The 21,340-nt window shown below is 37.3% G+C and overlaps 4 protein-coding genes, 1 long non-coding RNA gene and 1 other non-coding gene across 10 annotated transcripts; 4 read left to right on the top strand and 2 right to left on the bottom strand.

Moving 5' to 3' along the window:
* Positions 1-817: 817 nt before the first annotated feature.
* LOC127242759 (phosphoglucan phosphatase LSF1, chloroplastic) lies at positions 818-5,672 on the top strand. 2 transcript variants are annotated; one of them, XM_051262448.1, is made up of 10 exons: positions 818-1,424; positions 1,716-1,822; positions 1,927-2,380; positions 2,894-2,965; positions 3,434-3,555; positions 3,757-3,972; positions 4,101-4,206; positions 4,337-4,449; positions 4,848-4,992; positions 5,105-5,672. In XM_051262448.1, exons 1-10 carry the CDS (start codon positions 1,101-1,103, stop codon positions 5,222-5,224), a joined length of 1,779 nt encoding a protein of 592 aa, XP_051118405.1. In that variant the 5' UTR covers positions 818-1,100; the 3' UTR covers positions 5,225-5,672. The 2 variants fall into 2 exon arrangements, with proteins under 2 accessions (XP_051118405.1, XP_051118413.1); XM_051262456.1 differs by having other exon boundaries at positions 1,312-1,424; positions 1,705-1,822; positions 5,105-5,671.
* Positions 5,673-7,031: 1,359 nt separating this feature from the next.
* Positions 7,032-9,917, top strand: LOC127242773 (beta carbonic anhydrase 1, chloroplastic-like). 2 transcript variants are annotated; one of them, XM_051262471.1, is made up of 11 exons: positions 7,143-7,291; positions 7,474-7,621; positions 7,895-7,956; positions 8,047-8,196; positions 8,361-8,409; positions 8,539-8,655; positions 8,755-8,808; positions 8,898-8,983; positions 9,055-9,160; positions 9,249-9,407; positions 9,689-9,917. In XM_051262471.1, the coding sequence occupies exons 3-11, from the start codon at positions 7,904-7,906 to the stop codon at positions 9,728-9,730; spliced, it is 816 nt and encodes a 271-aa protein (XP_051118428.1). In that variant the 5' UTR covers positions 7,143-7,291; positions 7,474-7,621; positions 7,895-7,903; the 3' UTR covers positions 9,731-9,917. The 2 variants fall into 2 exon arrangements, with proteins under 2 accessions (XP_051118424.1, XP_051118428.1); XM_051262467.1 differs by lacking the exon at positions 7,474-7,621 and having other exon boundaries at positions 7,032-7,291.
* On the bottom strand, positions 9,802-11,014 carry LOC127242792 (uncharacterized). The gene is made up of 4 exons (XR_007836890.1): positions 10,873-11,014; positions 10,699-10,773; positions 10,473-10,553; positions 9,802-10,331 (listed from the first exon to the last, which is right to left on the bottom strand). It is a non-coding gene; the product is annotated as an uncharacterized LOC127242792 (long non-coding RNA).
* A 3,080-nt stretch (positions 11,015-14,094) lies between these two features.
* On the top strand, positions 14,095-16,191 carry LOC127244462 (RNA exonuclease 4-like). The gene is made up of 7 exons (XM_051265021.1): positions 14,095-14,352; positions 14,454-14,605; positions 14,673-14,803; positions 14,910-15,121; positions 15,203-15,409; positions 15,492-15,572; positions 15,643-16,191. The coding sequence occupies exons 1-7, from the start codon at positions 14,336-14,338 to the stop codon at positions 15,908-15,910; spliced, it is 1,068 nt and encodes a 355-aa protein (XP_051120978.1). The 5' UTR covers positions 14,095-14,335; the 3' UTR covers positions 15,911-16,191.
* Positions 16,192-16,899: 708 nt separating this feature from the next.
* LOC127244577 (small nucleolar RNA snoR128) lies at positions 16,900-16,995 on the top strand. Its single transcript, XR_007837249.1, has one exon. It is a non-coding gene; the product is annotated as a small nucleolar RNA snoR128 (small nucleolar RNA).
* Positions 16,996-18,317: 1,322 nt separating this feature from the next.
* Positions 18,318-21,182, bottom strand: LOC127244358 (CASP-like protein 4A1). Of its 3 annotated transcripts, none has more exons than XM_051264849.1 (5): positions 20,979-21,182; positions 20,794-20,909; positions 20,038-20,700; positions 19,815-19,956; positions 18,318-18,809 (listed from the first exon to the last, which is right to left on the bottom strand). In XM_051264849.1, the coding sequence occupies exons 3-5, from the start codon at positions 20,613-20,615 to the stop codon at positions 18,609-18,611; spliced, it is 921 nt and encodes a 306-aa protein (XP_051120806.1). In that variant the 5' UTR covers positions 20,616-20,700; positions 20,794-20,909; positions 20,979-21,182; the 3' UTR covers positions 18,318-18,608. The 3 variants fall into 3 exon arrangements, with proteins under 3 accessions (XP_051120806.1, XP_051120814.1, XP_051120823.1); XM_051264857.1 differs by having other exon boundaries at positions 20,038-20,678; XM_051264866.1 differs by lacking the exons at positions 20,794-20,909; positions 20,979-21,182 and having other exon boundaries at positions 20,038-20,761.
* Between the last annotated feature and the right edge of the window lie 158 nt (positions 21,183-21,340).

The following is a 21,340-nucleotide window of genomic DNA, read 5'->3' as shown; positions in this document are numbered from 1 at the left end:
ATAACAAATGTACAAGTTGAAACTCCAAGTCCACCTTTATGACGAATCGAAGAACTTTTCAACTCGAAATTGCCATAGTCCGTGACAACAAAGGCAAAATGCAGAAAAACCCTAACCCGTGAAAAAAAATCAAAAACATCGAGGTAGAAGATAACCCAAAAAATCTGACCTGGAGTTTCTTTTCTCGTAAATGGAGGAACGACAATTTAGGGGTGATGGTGGGAGAGAGATGGTGGGGAGAGTAGTAGATAAGTGAGGGAGAAGAGTTAGGTGAGTTATAACGGGTCCATTACATATAAAATTTTAAATTGATCAATGGAGAGAGTGTGCAACGTTTCTGAAAACATATGAGAGAACCGCACAGTTTTTTAAAGTACAGAGAAATGGTGCCGAGTTTGCAAACCACAGGAGATATGAACAGTTTTGTCTAAAAAAAAAAAATTAAATCAAATATTTATTTTTTATATTTTATACTATATTAAAAATTAATTTTATATTTCAAAATATTATATTAATATATTTATATGACGTTTATACAATTATTATAATTTAAAATTTTTTATTATTCAAATTCTAATTTAAAATTCAAATCACCAAAAAAAAAAAATCACTCTAATGGATTTTTTGGGTCGCACTAGCCCATTTCTATGAAGATGGGTCAGGTTGCAGACCAACATTTGAGCCCATTTAGTTAATATAATATAATAATAATTTAATTTTTATACAAAGAGATAGATATTTATGGTGGCGCTAATCAAAATGGCATTTAAATAAAAATATATAAATACATCCAAATACAGCATACGAAAATAAAGAAAAGATCTGCCGCTTTGTCACGTGGTCACGTGGACGTGGAGTTTCCCCGCTCTGGTGTGTCTGTGGCGTCTCTTCCTCATTTATCGCATTACATCCCATCCATCCCATCGTCACCGTCTCTGCACTTTCCGTTCCTTCGATTCTTTTCGATCACACTACACAATTATGTGCTTATCATTCCAGCACCTTCTTTCGCCGCTGCTTTTCGTTAATCTCCCCGCTCTTTGATTCCGGAGGCTTGCCGGAAGTGGATCGAATTTTCGCTGCTTTTTAGCACCATCGGGATGTGTTCTCTGCAGTTTTCGGATTGCAGAGGCCTCGACCAGTGGACCTTCGCCGCTGGATTCGGTCCGGTTGGGAGGAAGTTGCGGGAGAGTAATGTTGTGATTCAATCTGCCTCGGTTGGTGGATTCTTCGATTGGAACATTGCTGGCACGAGAGTGAAGAAGCTGCGGTTGAATCGAAGGAAATCCAGGGTTTTTGCCATGTCCTCCACTGAATATAAGATGAACTTGAACGAGTACATGGTGACGCTGGATAAACCTCTTGGCATCCGTTTCGCACTTTCGCTTGACGGGAAAGTTTTCGTGCATGCGCTTCAGAAAGGGGTACGTTTCCTCTCAAAACGATTTGCATTTCATCACGCTTTCAACCGCTGTAAAATATTCTATTGTGATTGATTAATGCATAATGCTTGTGTAGACTCGACTATTTTTTCCGCTGTGTTTATGAACTTAAGAGCTCAATATTATTTCAAGTATTAAAAATGTATAAAATGTGAATGTTTAGGGTGAATAAAATGTGAATTACGGTATATATTAGTGTTGTGTTGATACTACTATTAAGCAGTTTGAATGTCTGTTTACTCTACATTCATCTTTTAAAAAGTGACAATGTAGGGTAATGCTGATAGATCCAGAATAATAATGGTTGGGGATACCTTGAAGAAGGCAAGTCAATCATCTGATGGGAAGCTTGTTGAGATCAAGGACTTTGGAGATGCAGAGTATGAATCCTCATCCCTGTTACAAGGCAAAAAAGTTGCAAAGATTTTATCGGAGTGACATATTAATGTGGCAATTTATTCATTCTATTTGGCGAAATATGCAGGAGTCTTATTGAAGAGAATTCTGGCTCTTGCAGCCTTGTCCTCGAGAGGCCCTTCTCTCCTTTCCCCATTCATCAGTTCTATCATATGAATGATCTTGATATCTTGTTCAATCGTGGCCGTGTTCCTGTTGCGGCTTGGAACAAAAGTATGCTACCATCAAATTTGCGTGCATCTGGTGAGAGTAATGGAAATTGTGGGTTTGTGGTCTTCTGCCCAAAGTTTTTGGCTGCCCAAGGGTGGAAGAGTTTAAATAATCATAGTGGCCAACAAACTATCAGTAAGACCACAACTGCTCTCCCATTCAGTCCTCTCATATCCATTTTCACAGAGAAGGTACTCGAAGAAGCTGAATGGGCTCATGGGAGCTTCCCACTGGATGAGTATGTGAAGGCACTGGAGCGTTCTAGGGGGGAGCTGTATTATAATCATTCTCTTGGTATGCGCTATAGTAAGGTGTGCTAACATGATGGTTGTATTTATTATATATTGTCTAAGTATTATGCATTTATGCTCTATGTTTCTTACAATTTATGAAACTGTAAGTGAACCCAGGAGATCTTTTTTTTTTGGATGAATCCAGCATCAAGATTGGAATGTACTAATCTACTTTGTGACATGCATCCTTATTTTGATTAGGATTTATAGACCTCTCCAATAATTCGGAACATAATATTTACCAGTGTTTTTTGTTCTTGGATGTAGTTGTCATAAGCTGGAAACTGAATTTGCTACCGATCCAACATGTTACTCCCCTGCTTATCGGTGCCTAATTAACTTCATAAGAATAAGAAAATAAGATGTTTTCTCAGTTATAAGGTCTTTTAAACTTTCACTTGCTGGTACTAGATCTCATTATGCATGCTACTTGTTTATTGCATTTCAAAATTTAATACATTTACCTTCTGACATTTATAATGTCATTGAACTTTTACTTCGTTCTACTGATGGCTTACCTTATTCTGATAGATTACAGAGCAGATTCATGTTGGGTCATGCATTCAGACAGAAGAAGATGTAGAGACTTTAGCTACTACTGTGGTAGGGTTATGATTCCTTTATCTCATAGGTTACTGCCTGCTTTTACCATTTTATTTTGTTTACCTTTGATACAAATTGAGTGTTACCATTGGAGTTTAGAATTCTGAGATGCCCCACCATTGCCTGCATTGAAACCGCAGAAGGATTTTGTCAGGCTGTTCAGGCATAAAATTCTGTTTAATGTATTTTTTATTTTTTATTTTTAATATATGGACATCCCAAGAAATGAATTGTGATTGTGTTGTTGCTTTCATTTTTATGATTTCTATTAGAAAAGTGTCAATAATTTTATTTTCTTTCCTTTTTTTTTTTTTTTTATTCTTTCAACTGAAGGTCATTGATAATGAAGAATATTCGAAAATGCAACCTTTTTTTAGCATGTTATATGTGTTCTGGGGTATTATTCCTGCAGTGTGATTGGTTCTTGCTCAAATTCTGACCATAAGCTGTTTGGAATGTCTGTACCAGGGTGTTACTGCTGTGCTGAATTTCCAGAGTACAGTTGAAGGGGCAAACTGGGGAATTGATTCAAATTCAATTAACGAATCTTGCCAAAAATTTAATATCCTGATGATTACTTATCCAATAAGGTATTATTACTTTTGCCTTATGAGTAATTAAAAGCAGGCAATGTTTGTTACATTCTTTGTTTTCTGTACAAATTCAATTCCAAAGCCAATCGTATGTAGCAGTGTCCACAAGCAAGTAAATTGATGATCAATGATTATTAGTTATAGGATATGTGTTAAAATTGATTCTGCTATATCATACTCACCTTATTTTAACTTCAGGGATGCAGATTCATTTGACATGAGGAAGAAACTGCCTTTCTGTGTGGGTCTTCTGTTGCGTTTACTGAAAAAGAATCACCGAGTTTATATCACTTGCACCACTGGATTTGATCGGTCGCCTTCTTGTGTGATTGCGTACCTTCACTGGATGACAGATACATCCCTTCATGCAGCATACAATTTCATAACTGGGTTGCATTCATGCAAACCAGATAGGTATTATGCTTCCTCAAAATTTCATATAACTGGTGGGGATATTAGGAAAAAACTTTGTGAGCTTGTGTCAACCTGCAGTAGATATACCTGACATTATAGTTGTGACATTAATAAAATGATAAATGCAGACCAGCAATTGCTTGGGCAACCTGGGATCTCATAGCCATGGTTGAAAGTGGCAGACATGAAGGACCTCCAACCCATGCTGTGACCTTTGTGTGGAATGGACATGAGGTGAGAAGATTGGTACTGATTTATGAAGAATGGAGCTCTTTTGACAGCCAAGAGATGATTAAATTATAAGGCAATCCATGCAAAGAAATTATCTTATACTTGTCTCTTTTGAATTTTCTTCTGATTTCAGGGGGAAGATGTATATCTGGTGGGAGATTTTACAGGGAACTGGAAAGAGCCAATCAAGGCTGTTCATCAAGGTGGACCAAGATTTGAAGCTGAAGTTAGACTTCCACAGGGGAAGTAAGTTTACTGGCAGGATCTTTCTCTCAGGGATTGTAAATTTCATACTGGAATTAGGAAGTTTGTGAATTGATTCAATATTTGGTAAAAGGCTTGCTACTCCCCTTTATTGAATTTTTAGCCGGACCAAATATGTTTTACTGCCTGAATTATGCCTATATCTGTTGTTTTCTTTAATAGAAAAAGTGAGTTGTCCATTCCTACTTCTATAACTTACAAGTGAATACATATAACTTTCTTTCAAAACATTTCTTCAAGACTATTTTTGGAACTAACCTTCACTAGTTCAAATACGCTTTATCCTTTGCACTGTTGGTATTTGGAAACTGTATTGCTCAACTTACTTTGGATTTAACATCGCTGGATCAACACTTAAGGTCATAACTTATTGACGGCAGGTATTACTATAAGTATATTATTAACGGGGACTGGAGGCATTCCACTGCTTCGCCGACAGAAAGCGATGACAGGGGAAATATCAATAATGTCATTGTAGTTGGCGATGTCGCCAGTGTGAAGCCTTCAATCCAACCACAGAAAAAGGTATGAAACTTTAAATCCTTGAAGAATAGAAGTTATATACTATGAATTACACCATGTTATTTTGTTATCAATGCTAATGGTACTTATCTACTTGAACTCTGATATGTATTAGGATGCAAACATTGTGAAGGTCATTGAGAGGCCATTGACTGAAAATGAGCGCTTTATGTTGGCAAAAGCAGCTCGTTGTGTTGCATTCTCTGTCTGTCCGATAAGGCTGGCCCCTAAGTAATGGCTTCTTCACTCTTCTGTTGTAATTGTAGCATCTGGCAGTCATCCAAGGCTCTGCAGTCTTCAGTCTGCAGCTCTAGTTATCTCAGGGATCTCAGTTCTTCCCCGGCTGTACTCTAGAAAGAAATAACATGCAGGCAGACGATCAGTTGGGACATATGTGGATATCATGGTGGTGAGGAAGCACGATGCCCCACGTACATATCATATCATATCATATCATTTCCGAAATATAAATTAGAATATTGCTCTGTGGAATATGTATTTCATAAAATATAATGGTCACTGTCTTGTCTTCATGTGAAATATTAATGCACATTATTATGTAATTCTCTTCTTCGCTAAAGAAGCGTTGATTCGCCATGTCCTGCTAAAGCACCATAATAGGCTTCTTTGTTTTTGGTTTGATTTATAATATATATACATATTTCACAGATGGCTAGTATTTTTCTTTTATTTAATTTCCTTAAAAGTATGTGCCATTATGTGTTGACATTTGTTGGCACTACTAACATATGTAGAGAGGATATCTTTGTAATTTTGTGTGTAATGTGGAGAGGATGTCCTCACTATGTGCACATAATTTGTTAACTCCTCTCCTCGGTGCCTTGAAATAAACACAGGTCAGTCTGCAGCCTATTCCACAACCTGTATTGTATTCTGTTGTATTGGCACTTATTTTCAGCTTATAATCTTATTATTATACATATATACATGTATATCTCCTTTTTTAGTGAGAATCTCTGTATGACTGAATTTTGTGGATCCATGCCCTGCACTGCAACAGATAGCAAGATGAATCAATCATCTTAATGTTTTCTGTTCCTGTACGAATTTTCTAATGTCGTCTGCTTCTGCATGTTATAGGATCATCTTCCGCAATGGGCCAGGCAGTCTTGAAGTCCTTTGGTTAGTATGTATAAAACTTTTTTGTTTTCAATGAACATATACATGCTACTTGCTGCCGCATCAATTCAAGTGATTCTTAGACACCATTGATTATATTCCCAGAGTTTTCGTGAAATCTGTGAGGCTGCAATACGGATGGACATGACATATTTGTCGCAGTCGCAGAGTCGATGTAATATAATAATATCTAATATGGATTGACAGAGGAAAGTAGTATGTATGTATACGTTGGATGCAAGAGATAACGTAGGATGTGGAGAGGAGCATTGGGAGCCAAGTTCTTATGATAGGGCCTTATCTTTTAATCACATCATCTACGAGGTCAGTAAGTCACATATTCTCACCATGTATGCCATTTGTCACATCCTTCCATTATTATCTTCACAAACTCATACGTGTCACTCCCATATATATCTAGGTCTACATTACCATTTACACATACATACATACATACATACATACATATGCTACCCTGTTTCATGTGAATTAATCATTTTATAGATTTTGATCGGTAAATTAAATTTCACCAGCTATTAATTGAACAAAATCATTTCTTTACAGGGATCCGTGGAGAATTAGCTAGAGAATAATATAAAAATTCTGAACAGGAGTTACAGGACGGTAATGGCTAAGAGAGATTATGTAACATACACAATATATATATATATATATATATTCTTGATTCACCTTAATTGATTTTCTTACATGGGTTTTCATTTTGTTTGATGTATATGTATATTTTAAAGGTCCATGTCGAAAATTGAACGGGCAACACACAAACCTGATCTGATCTGCAAGTGCATGGCGGCAATAGCTGTGGTTTGTCCAGCTCTCGCTTTCATTATCCCAATGGGTATCCATCCCATCCTCAGCACTCCATGCTTCTTACTTCATAGTGCTGCTACAAGATTGGGACAACTGCCTGCACCTTACCTTGTTCTCAATATATAATACACTCCTGCATAGGGGCCGTCGCGCAATGTCGACCATTACTGGCTGCCTCGCCTCTCACCTCGTCCACTCCCGCCTATCATCCCGCCCCATTTTCACCGCCAGGCTTGGCTCCCCCTCCTCCTCTGCAGCCGCCACCCCACCACCATCCCTCATCAGAAATCAGCCTGTCTTCGCCGCTCCCGCTCCCGTTATTCACCCACTCCTGGTACGCACATACACTTGTCTCTCTATATATAATGTACATTGATTTACATGCATGCTGACTTGAATTTGAGAATGACGAACTGCAAGAGTTGTTTGATGATAAGATTTATAACTAAGTAACCACGTGAATGGAAGCATTAAGCACACTAACTGACTAATCTATTACTCGTCCAATTGATTCAGTCCTCCACAGTTTGATGACACGTGGCAGAGGTTGTTGGGAGACGTGGATGACCTTGTTTAGTTGTCCTTGCTAGGCCACACTTGCCCATCATTATTATTAATTATTTTGTTTGGTGACATGTTCACATGAATTTCTCCGTTAGCACAGGTGATCATAAATCTGCATGCATGCCATTAATTAGCTGTCCAAATGTCACATTATTTGGCTCCTCTCAGCATATATATATATATATATATATAGAGAGAGAGAGAGAGAGAGAGAGAGAGAGAGAGAACTTGAATTAATTTTCCCCAAAGGGGCGTCATCCATGTAGAGCACACACAGCGAGGCATACACTGAATTCTAACTAGTTTCATATTCTTAATTTTCTGAGTTGTACGAATCATATCGTAATGCATGCAACATGTGAACTGAGTGCAGAAAGAAGACATGGGGAAAGACTCCTACGAGGAAGCCATTGCTGCACTTCAGAAACTTCTGATGTAAGCATACATATCGCATACCTATATTCAAGTGCCTCTTGGCCTCATATCCTGTATATAACTCAATTGGGATATACGTATATAATGCAGCGAGAAAGGAGACCTGGGGCCTGTGGCTGCCGCGAAGATTGATCAAATTACGGCAGAGCTGAAGACAACAGATGGCAGTGCTGCCATCGCATCGGAGTCGGTAGAGAGGCTGAAACAAGGCTTCATCAAATTCAAAAGAGAGAAATACGAGTAATGAATCTAATCAAACAACTCCAACCCCATCCTACTAGAATTAATTAGATGCATATTAAATTTTTTAGAAGAGCTATCTAACTATTCAAATGAATTCTGACACATTATTGGCTGCACATATATGTGTGAATACAAACACACACACACATATTATGATTTAGGCAAAATCCAGCCTTGTACGGGGAACTTGCGAAAGGTCAGAGCCCCAAGGTACATAACCTTTCTTCCACACAACAATAATATATATATATATAATTATAATTACATCTATTTGTGCATGCAAGTGCTACTTAGTCGTGTGTATGTACATGAATGTATTTAAATTATGTGTGTATGCAGTATATGGTGTTCGCATGTTCAGACTCGAGGGTGTGTCCGTCGCACGTGCTGGATTTGCAGCCAGGGGAAGCCTTTGTGGTCCGCAACATTGCCAACATGGTCCCTCCCTATGACAAGGTGCTCCTCATCTTCATCTTTATCACCTCTACAAAGTCCATTTGCTTTCATCCATACCATATGTGTGTAACTCCAAATTAATGTCACTTGCTGTAACAGACCAAATACACCGGCGTTGGATCTGCTCTCGAGTATGGTGTTCTTTTCTTGAAGGTAATTAAACAAGCTAAGAATCGAAAATTGATTGGTGAGGCTCATGGTCATAAGGAGTTTAATGCATATGTATAATGTATGTTTTACAGGTGTCTGAAATTGTGGTAATTGGGCACAGTGCATGTGGAGGAATTAAGGGTCTCATGTCCTTCCCCTACGATGGAAGTTCTTCCACGTACGTATAAAATACCTTATTTAAGCTTTTGAAAGTAGATAGGTGAGAAAATTAACATTCTTATGCTGCAGTGATTTCATTGAGGACTGGGTTAAAATTTGCTTGCCTGCCAAGAGCAAAGTCTTGGCTGATGCCAAAGACAGCCCTTTCGGAGATCAGTGCGCACAATGTGAAAAGGTTAGGCAATACGTCTATGCACACTATGATTGAACAATGTTTTGTCAACTACGAAGTACTAAAAATGTCGAGGAATTGGCGTCAACAGGAGGCAGTGAATGTGTCCCTGGGAAATCTGTTGTCGTATCCGTTTATTAGAGAAGGGCTGGTGAACAAGACCCTGTCGCTCAAGGGCGGTTATTATGATTTTGTGAAGGGGAGTTTTGAGCTGTGGGGGCTGGAGTTTGGCCTTTCGCCGTCTCTCTCTGTATGAACCTAAAACCATGCATTCGGTGTTCTCACTAATTGATCAATCCCCCCCACCCCCTTTTCCTTGTGTTGTAATTTTACCTTAATATGAGAAGAAGAAAAAACAAGAATGGTATTAATAAATGTAAGGAGGATCAATGGTGGTGACTCTCTATGGCTCACGTTTTCCTGTACAATGAGACTAGAAGCTTTTCAAATAAGATACTAAGATTTGCAGTGCTTTCGTGCTGTGGTATTCATTGGGGCCCTTTTTTTTGTATTTTTGGTTGGCTTTGATAGGTAAAAGATGTGGCCTCAATATTGCACTGGAAGCTCATGTAGGGACAGAGACACAGGCCATTCTACTGATGCAGACTCCTCTTTTCACAATAATCAACACACACACATATATATATATATATATTTGTGTATAACCCTAGAATCATATCTACTTGCTGCGCCAGATTAATGTTTCAGAGGCAGAGCCCAACAATTTTACGATGATAATGTGTGTGCACACTTGGCTTTATGACTATACTCTGCTTGAGCACTTACTTACACATAGAATGCTATTTGCAGTGAAGCAAGTAACGTGAGGTTAAACAAATATTTATACAGCAATCAAATATGGTACCTTAGGACTCATCAGGCAGTGGATCTAGCGTCACTGGGATCTTTTCCAGGCAGCACTTCCACGATGATCACCTATGCAGACTCCTCTTTTCACATTTTCTGATGGGTAGCTCCTTCCGGATTCTTTTTCTGCATACGGAATGAAATCAACGTCAATATTAATCAATTATTCGCATTCGGAAATTAGAGCAGATATAGGTAGCAACTATAATATTTATTTTGAGTGCGCCTCAGATTTATCGGCTGGCTTGGTCTCTTGGGCGGCTTTTTTTGCCTTGGAAACGTCAACCTTCGTGGCTGGTTTTGGCACCTAAAAAAACACATAAATTCATGAGATATGCAGCAATCTTTAAGCTTATACAATTATTCATGGGAGGACGTGTATTTGAAAACATTACATTATGGTTGCAATGCACTGGTAGAGGAAATACATACATACATACATACCTACCTGCAAATCATCATCTCAATTCCTGGTTTGCTGGATTTTCTGAGCCCGTTCCTCTGCACTCAGCTGGCATTCGATCCCAATCTACCCACCAAGAAATAACACATTATAACTAAAATACTGGAAGATTAAGATGAAGATGGATGCTACAGCTACGAATGAATATATAGCTAGCTGGTGAGTAAACAAGAGCAAACATCAACATTATATGACCAAATTAGGCGCTCACCGGGGATGGCATCGTACAAGGTATCTTTAACATGCTCGGGGAACTTGGTAAGATACGCGGCTTGTCCAATGTATGCTGCGAGTAGAGAAGGGAATACGATCCCGGAGAAACTTATCATTCATGTAATGTAAGAATTCATTCGACGTCGTATAATCTTATTAATCTTAAACTTACTTGGACAGCAAGAACATTGAATTGTCCAAAATCAGCAAACATGGCTTCGGTTCCGGTGATGCAGAGCACGATGCCGCCTAGCGACACCCATCCATCCTTGCCATTTCTCCGGAAGTAGTCGACTATGTACATGGGATTGAAGGCGCGCAGGACGCCGATCTACTCCTTAGATGACGCTGTTGTGTTATGTTCTCCTTTAGACAAAATTGGGCCCATATAATATAACCATAATCTGGTAAGCCCAAATTAAAATTGGGCCGATCTGTAGTTAATGGGTCGTCTCACAACTTTAGACCCAATTAGTACATATAAGCAAAGCCCAGATTGAATTACATATTAAATCAACAAACAGTAGTGTACGAGTTATTTATTTAATTTATTTATATTTATAAGGGGTGAAATTAATTAAAGTTGCCAGATTTGTTGACCATGAGACTGAGACTTCCAGATTTAAAGAGTCTTTGCCGAACATAGTAAAAGGCGGTGGTGTATTCAGACTTAGTACACACGTACGTGTACTCATGTCTAGGCATGTCTTGTCTTGGTGGTGTATATATATATATATATATATCATTCATTATTATTATTATTATTATTATTATTATTATTTAGTCCTGCGTTGGTAAGAAGGTAACATGCATATGGACTGCTACTTCCACTTGTATTGAGTATTGTATGTTGTTATTTTTGGTAGTTCGTCTTTTCTCTCACTTAGAATCATGCTATAATTAGATAGCCATCGCCCAGTTGTTAAAATCGCGCTTGTTTTTATTTTATTTCTTAAGATTCCCAGCTTTTTCTAAGCCATTCGTCTAATTTGATCAACTTGTATAACTGTGTAAGAAAAACTAGTGATTAAGCTATTGAAGGGACGATGGAAAGTTCAGTTTTGCAATGAAATTCTTTTAAAAACTTCACTATTACAAGCAAGTAATACAACATATTAAATACAAATAAATCAACTTTTTTTTGTGTGATTCATATTGAAAATTTATTCTCTTCAGTATTACAAATCTAGAATAATATTGTTCTTAGGCAATAGATCATATTAATTTGCATGGTTGTCATATGCATTCATTTTCTATTGAAAGTATGACTTTTATTTATTTATTTACATCTGTATTTGAGCCAATTAATATTATTGTACTTCAAAGATCTAACCTAAAAGACAAATAAAATTGCTATCAAAGTTTTATAGGCAAATGATAAAATAATATTATGGAACAATGAAAATTATACACAAATCGAGATTAATGATATGAATTTGAAGCAATTTAATAATTATATTTTATGTAGATGTGGATAGTCTGCATATGTAGCGGATACATAAAAAAGAGATTAAATAATAGTGTTTTTATGATGTAAAAATCACCATTGCTATTTTTCTGAGTGTATTTTAAATAAATTTTTGATCGAATCTAATAATTTTCATATTGACAAGACTAAATTTGAGATAATACTTTGTATCTTAAGATATTGAATGTTAAATTAAAAGTAGCATAAATCAAATGAAGTTGACATCGTTTTCTCGAGAGCATCTTGTCCATTCACAAAGTGGTAACTTTTCTTTGACTTGATATGTGGTGCGTAGGTGAAAATAATGAAAAGTGGATATGGTAATGGTGCAAGAAAAAGCAGCAGTACGGTCAAAACTTTGACCACAATTAATTCCCAATTGGGCATGTCGCCATCATATCCACGACCATGACCAGTGTTTTTTACACCGCTGGCTATTTCTTCACTCTCTACATCCATCCATGTAGCTAAATTACTTGTTCTAATTTCCCAAATTATAAAACATGAATTAAAGGAGAAATGCATGCAAAGAAACAATCATAGTGCTGTATTGTATTGTATTGTATAGTATAGTATATTTAATTAAATTTAGGTGTAGTGTGTAGTAAGATTTTGAGGATGTAGTTGTCGAGGCACACGTGCATGTCGAAGTCCTTTTGACCAATTGAGGTTTGAAGAACCATATGCTTTCTTGTTGTTCCTTGTCTTGTTTGAAACTTTATTAGGGAGAGGAACAAATTAAAAGATGCTTTAGTGTAAAGATGCTTTATGTGTTATCGCAGTATATTCAGATGATTCAATGCAAATCAATTATTAATAAAGTCACTTTTTTCACACTAGCCAATAAATAAATAAATATTCATTCAGTAGCATTCCCTATTCCCTCCCTAGGTTTCCATACGTATACACGTGTCGATGCTATGGAACGAACTTGCTTTTACACTTCTGCCACTACATATAGTCCTACTTTTTTATTCCTACTGTTTTTCTACTGCACTTGAGGTAATAATAACAGTAATTATAATCATAATCATCACTTCAATAAATAAATAAACCATCTCCTCAATAGAAAACTGCAGCCATTTTTTTGAGAATCTTAGCTTGATCATAATTCATAATACAAACAAAGAGTTCCAGCTTTAATGTTTTTATGATGATGCATACAGTGGTTAATTTGGTTTGATATTTATAAATTGGGATTGGACCAGAATCCTGAGGTGTGTATGTATGATGGTTTTCATTTTTATTTAATGTTTTATTTTTTTACATATATATTATAAAATAATTTTACATAAACTATCAAACACAACCTTATATTCTTTCTAACGAATGAATGAAGGGGCAGTGGCCATACCTTGAGATCAGTCAAAAGATGGGTCGAATTCGTATGTGCTAAAATCAGAACCAGCTGCTCTCAAGTGTAAGTGTAAGTAAAGCCACTTGTTTTGCAATACAAATAAGTTAAAGATTACAATGAACCTTGTCTTGTCCGAATCATCATATCTTATTATATCATGATGTCCATATTTTGAACAGCCAATGGCACTAAAATTCGAAGCACGCTGCCATCAAGTATTGATATATTTATTAATATGCATAAGTGCCTGAACAGTAGTTAGTACTAAAAGGGATCGGAAACATGTTTTAATGTAGAACCAAAGCACCAAAACAGCAACTTCCAGATTCCTGTAATTGATGATTATTATTACTAACTAGTATAATTTATAAGTAAAAATGAAGATAATGGGTGTTGGTATTGCCCGTATATGGGTATGGTAGTAAGGCAATATTCTTGTGGGGCCCAAAGAATTCGGATTGCCACGAATGTTTCTTGTCTGGGGGGTGCTAGAACAAGTTATTACATTACATTTTATATAGAAGAAGAGGAGAAAAAAATAAAAGATGAAGATGAAGATGAAGAAGAAGAAAAAAGAAAGCGAAGATGATGATGACACGATATATTATTATTAATAACATATGAAATTGAAATTTAATTTCACGTAAGGAGTTACCTCCACCTCCATCCTACTGGAGGAATCCTTTCAAACAGAAAGAAAGAAGCAAACAGACCAACCCAGCATCAAATATAAATACTACCTTTCTTTCAACTTTCATATCTTCCCTCATCAATTCACTTCAAGTATATCTACAGAGCCTCGTATATATCATGGACAGCAGCAGCAGGTGGGTATCACACACATGCATTTTGTCATAAGTATTTTTCTATCATTTATTTACTACTACTCATGAGAATTAATGAATGAACCGTTGTACATTTTGTTCAGGAATAAATGCAGTGCATGCTATAGACAGTTCAACAAAATGGAGCATCTGGTTGAACATATGAGGCTATCCTATCATTCAAATCACGAACCTACTTGTGGAATTTGTCAAAAGCACTGCAGGTCATTTGAATCTCTCAGGGAGCATCTCATAGGTAATCCATCAATAATCAATCTTCAATATATCTCCGCCTCCTTCTAACAGCATATCCATAATCTCAGGTCCTCTGCCGAAAGCCGAATGCGAGAGAATATTCAAGGAACGAGGATGCGATCTTTGTTTAACTATTCTCAGCACTCGCTACGCTCTTCAGGTTCATCGAGAGAAATGTCAGTTTTCACGTGGAAACAATGTAAAGACATCTGCAACGGCGACCTCTCTCTCTCTTTTCTTTTCTTTTTTTTGATACTAGAGAGGATTTGCGTTCTTGATAAATAATTATTTCTTGTCTGAATTAGGGGCTGCTCTACCGAATGGCAAACCTCGGCATTCAAGATGAGCTGAGGATCGATAATAGCCGTGAAAAAGTGGTGTCGCTTGCCTGCAAAATGGTAGGCGGTGGAAGCGATGGATCCTTGGATCTCTGTGGAAGAGTATGCCTTATTGATGACCATGAGAGGATAATCTTTCAGACATATGTCAAGCCACAACTTCCAGTCACAAATTACAGGTAATTAATTCATTAATGATTGACCTTCTACTAGAACATATTATGTCGATGAAGTCATTAATTCGATGTTGTTTTTTTAAGGTATGAATCGACAGGCATACGACCGGAATTCTTGAAGGATGCAATGCCAATAAGGCAAGTCCAGAGAAAGATTCAAGAGTACTTATGCAATGGAGAGCCGATATGGCAGATCCGGTCGAGAGGTGGAAAAGCTCGAATCCTTGTTGGCCATGGATTAGATCAAGATTTGAAATGCTTGGAAATGGAGTATCCAATGATTTTGATCAGGTAGGTAGTTGTTCCAATTTAATTAATAAATCATGATTGAATGGATGATATATGGTTAATTAGTGTTTTTCCATCTCTACAGGGATACAGCAAAATATCCTCCATTGATGAAAACAAGCAAGCTCAGCAACTCATTGAAATACTTAACAAAAGCATACCTTGGGTAAATAATTTAATTACACAGTAGTAATTTAATTAGTAGTAGTTAATGAGTTGATTTGATCAATACACAGTTATGACATTCAAAGTGGCATACAAGATCCTTATGAAGATGGTGTTGCCACAATGAGGCTTTATCTGAGAATGAGATCACAATCTCACAAGGTTGAAGACCACCCGATAGCTTCGGATCCGCAGAATCGAAACAACTTTGCGTCGTGGCGACAAAGTGAGCTCGAGAGAATGAGTCCAGAAAAGATGCTCGACTTGTCAAGATCAGATTATTACTGCTGGTGCTTAGACAAATATAGTTATAGTGCCACTGCCACCGCCACCTGGTGATCGAATTACTCAATATTTGGAGACCACCACATTAACATATACATTCTCTATTCCAGATCTATAATGGTAGTGCACAATAAAAAATAAAAAAACATAAACATGATATGATCTGATCAGCTTTATGCATGCCAATGCCACCCACCCCACCCTACCCTTCATGTAAAATGCATTTTTATTACAATGTTCCCAATGGCTTTACATTGCATGTATTAGTTACGCTAGCTTGTAATTATATATATGGTCAGAAGCGCTTTGGTGAAGATTGGAACAATGCAACTCCAATGTAATTTATTTTATATAATAATTGAGCTTGTGTTATTATTCTGGATCTTGTCATGTATTATATCCATGAAATCTCAAAAAAAAAAAAAAATTATATATTATGTTTGGGAGGTTTTGGAATTTAATATTTTTAATAAAAATTGTTTTAAAAAATTACATTAATTTTTGGCCTTATAAGTCGTTTCAAAACAAACTTAAAAGTCTGCCCCTAATTCATCTCATTCCTATATATATATATATATATTTCGCCATAAGAGCCCTAGGTCACTGTTCTACTTCGCCGATTCTCATCGATGGAGGCAACGTAGGCCAGCACTCCCACCATCGCGAGGTTGTAGTCTGTCCTCCTTTGCAGGACTCGGTTTCGTTTTATCTTTGTGCACCCGCGCCTGACTCGGGCAAGATTTCGTTATGTTGCCGCTCTGATGTTTCGGATTCCGTTCTAATTTCTTATGAACTTTGAGTTCTCGTATGCGTGTGTTTGTTTTTTGGTTATTGGTCATATGCTCATATTCACATTTTACGATTAGGGAACTTGATTAAATAAATTTTGCAATTATCCATTGTTGAGTTCGCCCCTGCTTGTAGTCGTTGTAAATTTAATGCATCTCGAGGTTCATACGGCCTGGATCAGTTGCTTTTACATGAATTTATGCTACGTGCCAGTTAGAACGCACCGACGCGTAGTGTTGATCATCTGAACTAGGCTGCTATGATGAGATTATTCAACGTTTTTGAAAGCTCACCAAAGCTTGATGTAACATCGGCTTAATTTTTATCGTCGATTCCGAGCGGTTAAGCAACCACGGGCCAACAGCAAGTTGGGCTGGATGGGCCCGATCTATCTGACTGTGAGCTTACTGGACCTGGCCCGCAAACATGTGTGGACGGGCCTGGGAGAGCATATGGCCTATTGGGCATGAGCCGATAGCCAGTGGGATAAACGATCTGGGCGACTTCATGTGGGCCTGTATTAATTTGAACTTGGTTGCTATGATTATTGATGAGTATATTCACTGTTTTGAAAGTTATCAAAGCTTGATGAAACACTGACTATCTTGTAGTATTGAATCAACCTTTTTGTAGACTCCTGTTATTTGATGCCTTGTGCAACATTTCCTTCTCTTAGTGAAGAGCTTGAATGTTTATTATCTCCATGGAGGCTTGAATCAAGAGTTTTATTTAACCATTTCAATGTAGAATCGAACTAGCAATCCTATTAAGTAAAGCAGGCCCATAATGAATATATATATATATATTTGTATGCAAAGCTTTGAATTAATTTTGTTTCCCCTGGTTGAATTGATAATAGTTGTCTGATTTGAGGATATATATGTAGGTGTGGTTGAGAATGTTTTATCTGTGATGGTGTTGATGTGGAGCAGGAAATAAGAATGGTGATGGAGTGATGGAAGGCAATGCAGACAAAGCAGAGGCCTTGGATATCTGGAACTCAGGTGAGCAGATTTCATTGCTTTTCTGCTTCCCTCCTAATTTTCTTTCATTCTAATTGTTAGGATCTTCTCCTGCTCACTGATTTCTTTGAATTATCACTGATGTAGAGTGAGTTTGCACCAATGGTGTGAGCCATTACTGCAGGCTACACACAGGCATATATGCATTTAAGCACATGAAGTTTCTGTGATTAAACTTTTGAATGGATTTGTCATGAAGGCTTATTTTGCCTGTATTTGGCATCCTGGTTGTTTCATGCCATTGTAAAAAGGCAAAAATTTATGTTCAATGAATATTCTGCAGATAATACCATTTTGTTCAAAATAGATTGAAAATTTTATGTAAATTTGAAATTAAATTTAAATGAATATATATTTGATCTTGTTTAAAATAAATTGATATATTTAATATATTCAGTAAAATCTTTCTTGCTAAAGATTTTACTGAATATAGATTTGATCATTTTGTTCAAAATAGATTGAATGAAAGTTTGAAATTGTTAAAGATTTCAATGAATATTTAATTTATCATTTTTTTTTTAAAATAGAAAAAAAAATTGATGTAGGTTTGAAATTATTAGAAATTTCCATAAATATACATATTTGACCATTTTGTTCAAAATAAGTTGAAATTTTGATGTAGGTTTGAAATTAGTGAAATGACTGGCATGTAAAAGTAATAGGAGGCACCTTTTATTTTGAAACAATTAAACATTCATGTAATTCACAAAATGTTATTTAGTTTTACTGAAATTTGTTAGAAATTGTGGAGTATAACACTGAACCCATATTAAAAAGTTGCTTAGACACAATGTCTGTTGAATATATGTCTGAACTTGTTAAAACATTCAGTCCACAGCTCACTTTTCATCCCCTAAAATGAACACAAATTCCAGACTTTAGCAGGCCATCATGCAACTGGAGATGTGGGGGAGAAATGTGTCATCATATGGATGTGATGACTACGACGATTTGGATGTGGATGTGCAGAGCATGTAGCCAGAGATCAGAGAACTAATGGCCAGGGCAAGAAATCCTAAGAAAGACCCTGATATGGAAGCAGTAGCCACAGCCGGAAACTTGTCCTTTCCCCAGTTGGACTGCCAATCGTCTACCCTAATTGCAGCCGACGAAGAGGCTGATATCAGAAGATAAGAAATCATCTGCAACCAAAACCAGACAGCCATAGTTAATCTAGTGAACCTGATAGGGTGACTCTCAGTCAATCTAAGCTATAGGGATGAAGTAAAACTAACAAGAAGATGCAAGCATTAACTTTTGCTAACTAATCATCCCATCACCCGGCCATTTGATCCATAGTTTTAAATGTAATGCATGGATCTTATGCCATGTGTGCTGACTGAAATGTTCAGTTGTGTTAAATGTACACCAAATGTTAATCTGGGATTTCAGAGTTAGGTAATATACAAGAAGATATCAACAACAGTGAGGAAGAAAATTAGGTCTAGTTTCTGCCAACAAGGCAAAGCAAGTAGCCAGTGATTTGTAACAACGAATAAAGGGTGAAAGAAAAGTTAAAACTACTCACACTAAGCACAGAATGAATGTGAGACCTTTTATGTGGGAACGAAATTGGACTGTAGTAGGCATTGAAGGCTATATGTGTGGGCAGTGAATAGATTCTCTGCCTCTCCTTTATCATGGTACAAAATTCACCCTCAGCTCACAATCACATAAAACAGATACTTTTCTTTAAAGCACCAGTGCCAGTAATTTATTGTTTACTCTTCGAATTGAAATTTAAGCAGAAACTGGCAAAGTGAGCCAACAAGTGGGGGGAAAAGAGCAGGGCAAGAAAGTAGTTATACAAAGTGATGGTCCCTGGTCCCTGGTCCCTGGTAACACTATAAAAAACCTTGTTCCATGGAACTCTCAAGGAAATGAGGCTGCTAATACTATAGAGTGATCTTTTTAGGCATGGTTTTATGTGAATAGAATAGGAGAACTACCCTGTTAACATCGTTTCAGCCTTAGAATGAAAGCATTCATTCAATTAATCTATTTAACTTTTCATCAACTACAAAGAAAAGACACATCCGAAAACATATTCTTCGGATACAGTATATATGCGGTGCATACCTTTAACATTATCCACAGAAGAGTAAGCAATACACACATATAGAGATAATATTAGTGTTTTAACTTGCCTGATCAGCTGCAAAATCAAAGTAATGCCGGAATTGTTGATGGCAATGCACAATGTGCTTTCCGGTGGCCAAATTGTAGGACAAATCTACGGCCTGAGCTGCTGAGTAAAGAATTCCTATGGCACTGACCGACATACAGTACCTGCAGAATCCCAGTTTTAGAATTAAAACCATTATACACAAAACTGAGGATCATGGCTTTTAGAGAGACTGCATTCCTAACCGGAATTCTTTGTAGCGATAAAATGAATCAAGAGCCCAGCCTTGATTGATGTTAGTTGTCATCACAGAAAACGAGACCAAGCAAAACAAGAACCCAAAAATCCTGAACCCCAATGCAGCTTTCTTCACCATCTTGTCATTTTCAGTTCGCTGCAACATGGAAAGCCGCGGAATAAAGCTCTGCCGTCCGTATTCGCCACCACTACACTTCACCACTTCTCCGTCTGTATCAGTCTTAGCCACCACCGCTTTAGGTTCCTCCGCTACTGCCAGTTTCTCAATATCCTCCGCAGGCTCGATACATGCATCCTGTTTCACCACGACCAGGGGAAGTATTTTTCCCGGCGACGGAAGCTTTTCGTGTTCCTCTGCAGGAACGCTGCTGGGAATTATAGTGATGAGATCAGAGTCAGATGACCGCCGCGCCGGTGACTTTCCTGGGGAAATCGCCAGCGGCGAGACGGAGATGAATTCCCCACTCTTATTAATGGAGCGAGGCAACGATGAGTCGGAAATCGTATCATTTTGTGAATGGAAATCTGAAACAGAGACTTGCAGTTTGTTTTGGCCTGTCTCCATAATTCCAATTCCAATACACTCTTGAGATTTTTCAGCTTGGGAAAATGGACCTACGGAATATGTCTATATATATATATATATATGCCTGTGTGTATGTATGCAATTAGGTATGTATAATTACACTACTATAACGGAAAACTGCGGTTAATAACTAATTATCAGGGGGAAAAAAAGACACCTTCAATTCTGCGTGATCAGGATTTAAACTGCCTCTGATCAAAGTATTTAACCACCAAGGAAAAACAGTACCTTGGATGCAACGAGACGAAAATCGACGTGTTTTTCATCTGCGACCTGCATTTCCACCAAACATTATATGTATGTATGTGTATATATATTCACGCGCTCGACAACATCACTCACAAAGAGGCAGAAGAAGGCGACGAAGAAGCACGCGAAATGCTATTGCTCCATAAAAATAGCTTCCGACTCTTTTCCCTGCATTACGGAGGCTCTCACATTCTTCGATTCACTTGCCGCCGGTGATTACGACGTCCGCGGCGGCTCGTTGCTTCTCTGAAAGTGATACTGGACTTTGAAATTTTTAATGGATAGATTATGGCTCCAAATCTAATTGATGCTGGGCGGGAGACGCACCTTAAAAAATTTATTACGATCTAATATATATACTAGTACTTATTGGCCAGTACTTATTGGCCGTGCATAGCACGTGAACTTCTCGGCTTCTGATTACTTTCTATTTTACTATTTAAATGTTAGTATAT

The sequence above is a fragment of the Andrographis paniculata genome, unplaced genomic scaffold (assembly GCF_009805555.1).
Source record: "Andrographis paniculata isolate CXL003 unplaced genomic scaffold, ASM980555v1 Contig19END, whole genome shotgun sequence".
Taxonomy (NCBI): Eukaryota; Viridiplantae; Streptophyta; class Magnoliopsida; order Lamiales; family Acanthaceae; genus Andrographis; species Andrographis paniculata.
Note: the sequence above shows the minus strand (reverse complement) of the source record. Positions and strands in the feature narration are given on the sequence as shown.

Bases quoted from the DNA above. Each gene is read 5' to 3' on its own strand.
- LOC127242759 (XM_051262448.1), top strand. From the start codon at position 1,101: ATGTGTTCTCTGCAGTTTTCGGATTGCAGAGGCCTCGACCAGTGGACC. The intron at 1,425-1,715 runs GTACGTTTCCTC...GTGACAATGTAG, and splicing joins TGCATGCGCTTCAGAAAGGG to GGTAATGCTGATAGATCCAG. The intron at 4,450-4,847 runs GTAAGTTTACTG...TATTGACGGCAG, and splicing joins GTTAGACTTCCACAGGGGAA to GTATTACTATAAGTATATTA.
- LOC127242773 (XM_051262467.1), top strand. From the start codon at position 7,112: ATGTCGACCATTACTGGCTGCCTCGCCTCTCACCTCGTCCACTCCCGC. The intron at 8,410-8,538 runs GTACATAACCTT...GTGTGTATGCAG, and splicing joins CGAAAGGTCAGAGCCCCAAG to TATATGGTGTTCGCATGTTC. The intron at 9,161-9,248 runs GTTAGGCAATAC...TGGCGTCAACAG, and splicing joins AGTGCGCACAATGTGAAAAG to GAGGCAGTGAATGTGTCCCT.
- LOC127244462 (XM_051265021.1), top strand. The intron at 15,122-15,202 runs GTAATTAATTCA...TGTTTTTTTAAG, and splicing joins CTTCCAGTCACAAATTACAG to GTATGAATCGACAGGCATAC. The intron at 15,410-15,491 runs GTAGGTAGTTGT...CCATCTCTACAG, and splicing joins TATCCAATGATTTTGATCAG to GGATACAGCAAAATATCCTC.
- LOC127244358 (XM_051264849.1), bottom strand. From the start codon at position 20,615: ATGGAGACAGGCCAAAACAAACTGCAAGTCTCTGTTTCAGATTTCCAT. The intron at 19,957-20,037 runs GTTAGGAATGCA...GGGATTCTGCAG, and splicing joins TATCGCTACAAAGAATTCCG to GTACTGTATGTCGGTCAGTG. The intron at 18,810-19,814 runs GCAAGTTAAAAC...TTTTGGTTGCAG, and splicing joins TTGATTTTGCAGCTGATCAG to ATGATTTCTTATCTTCTGAT.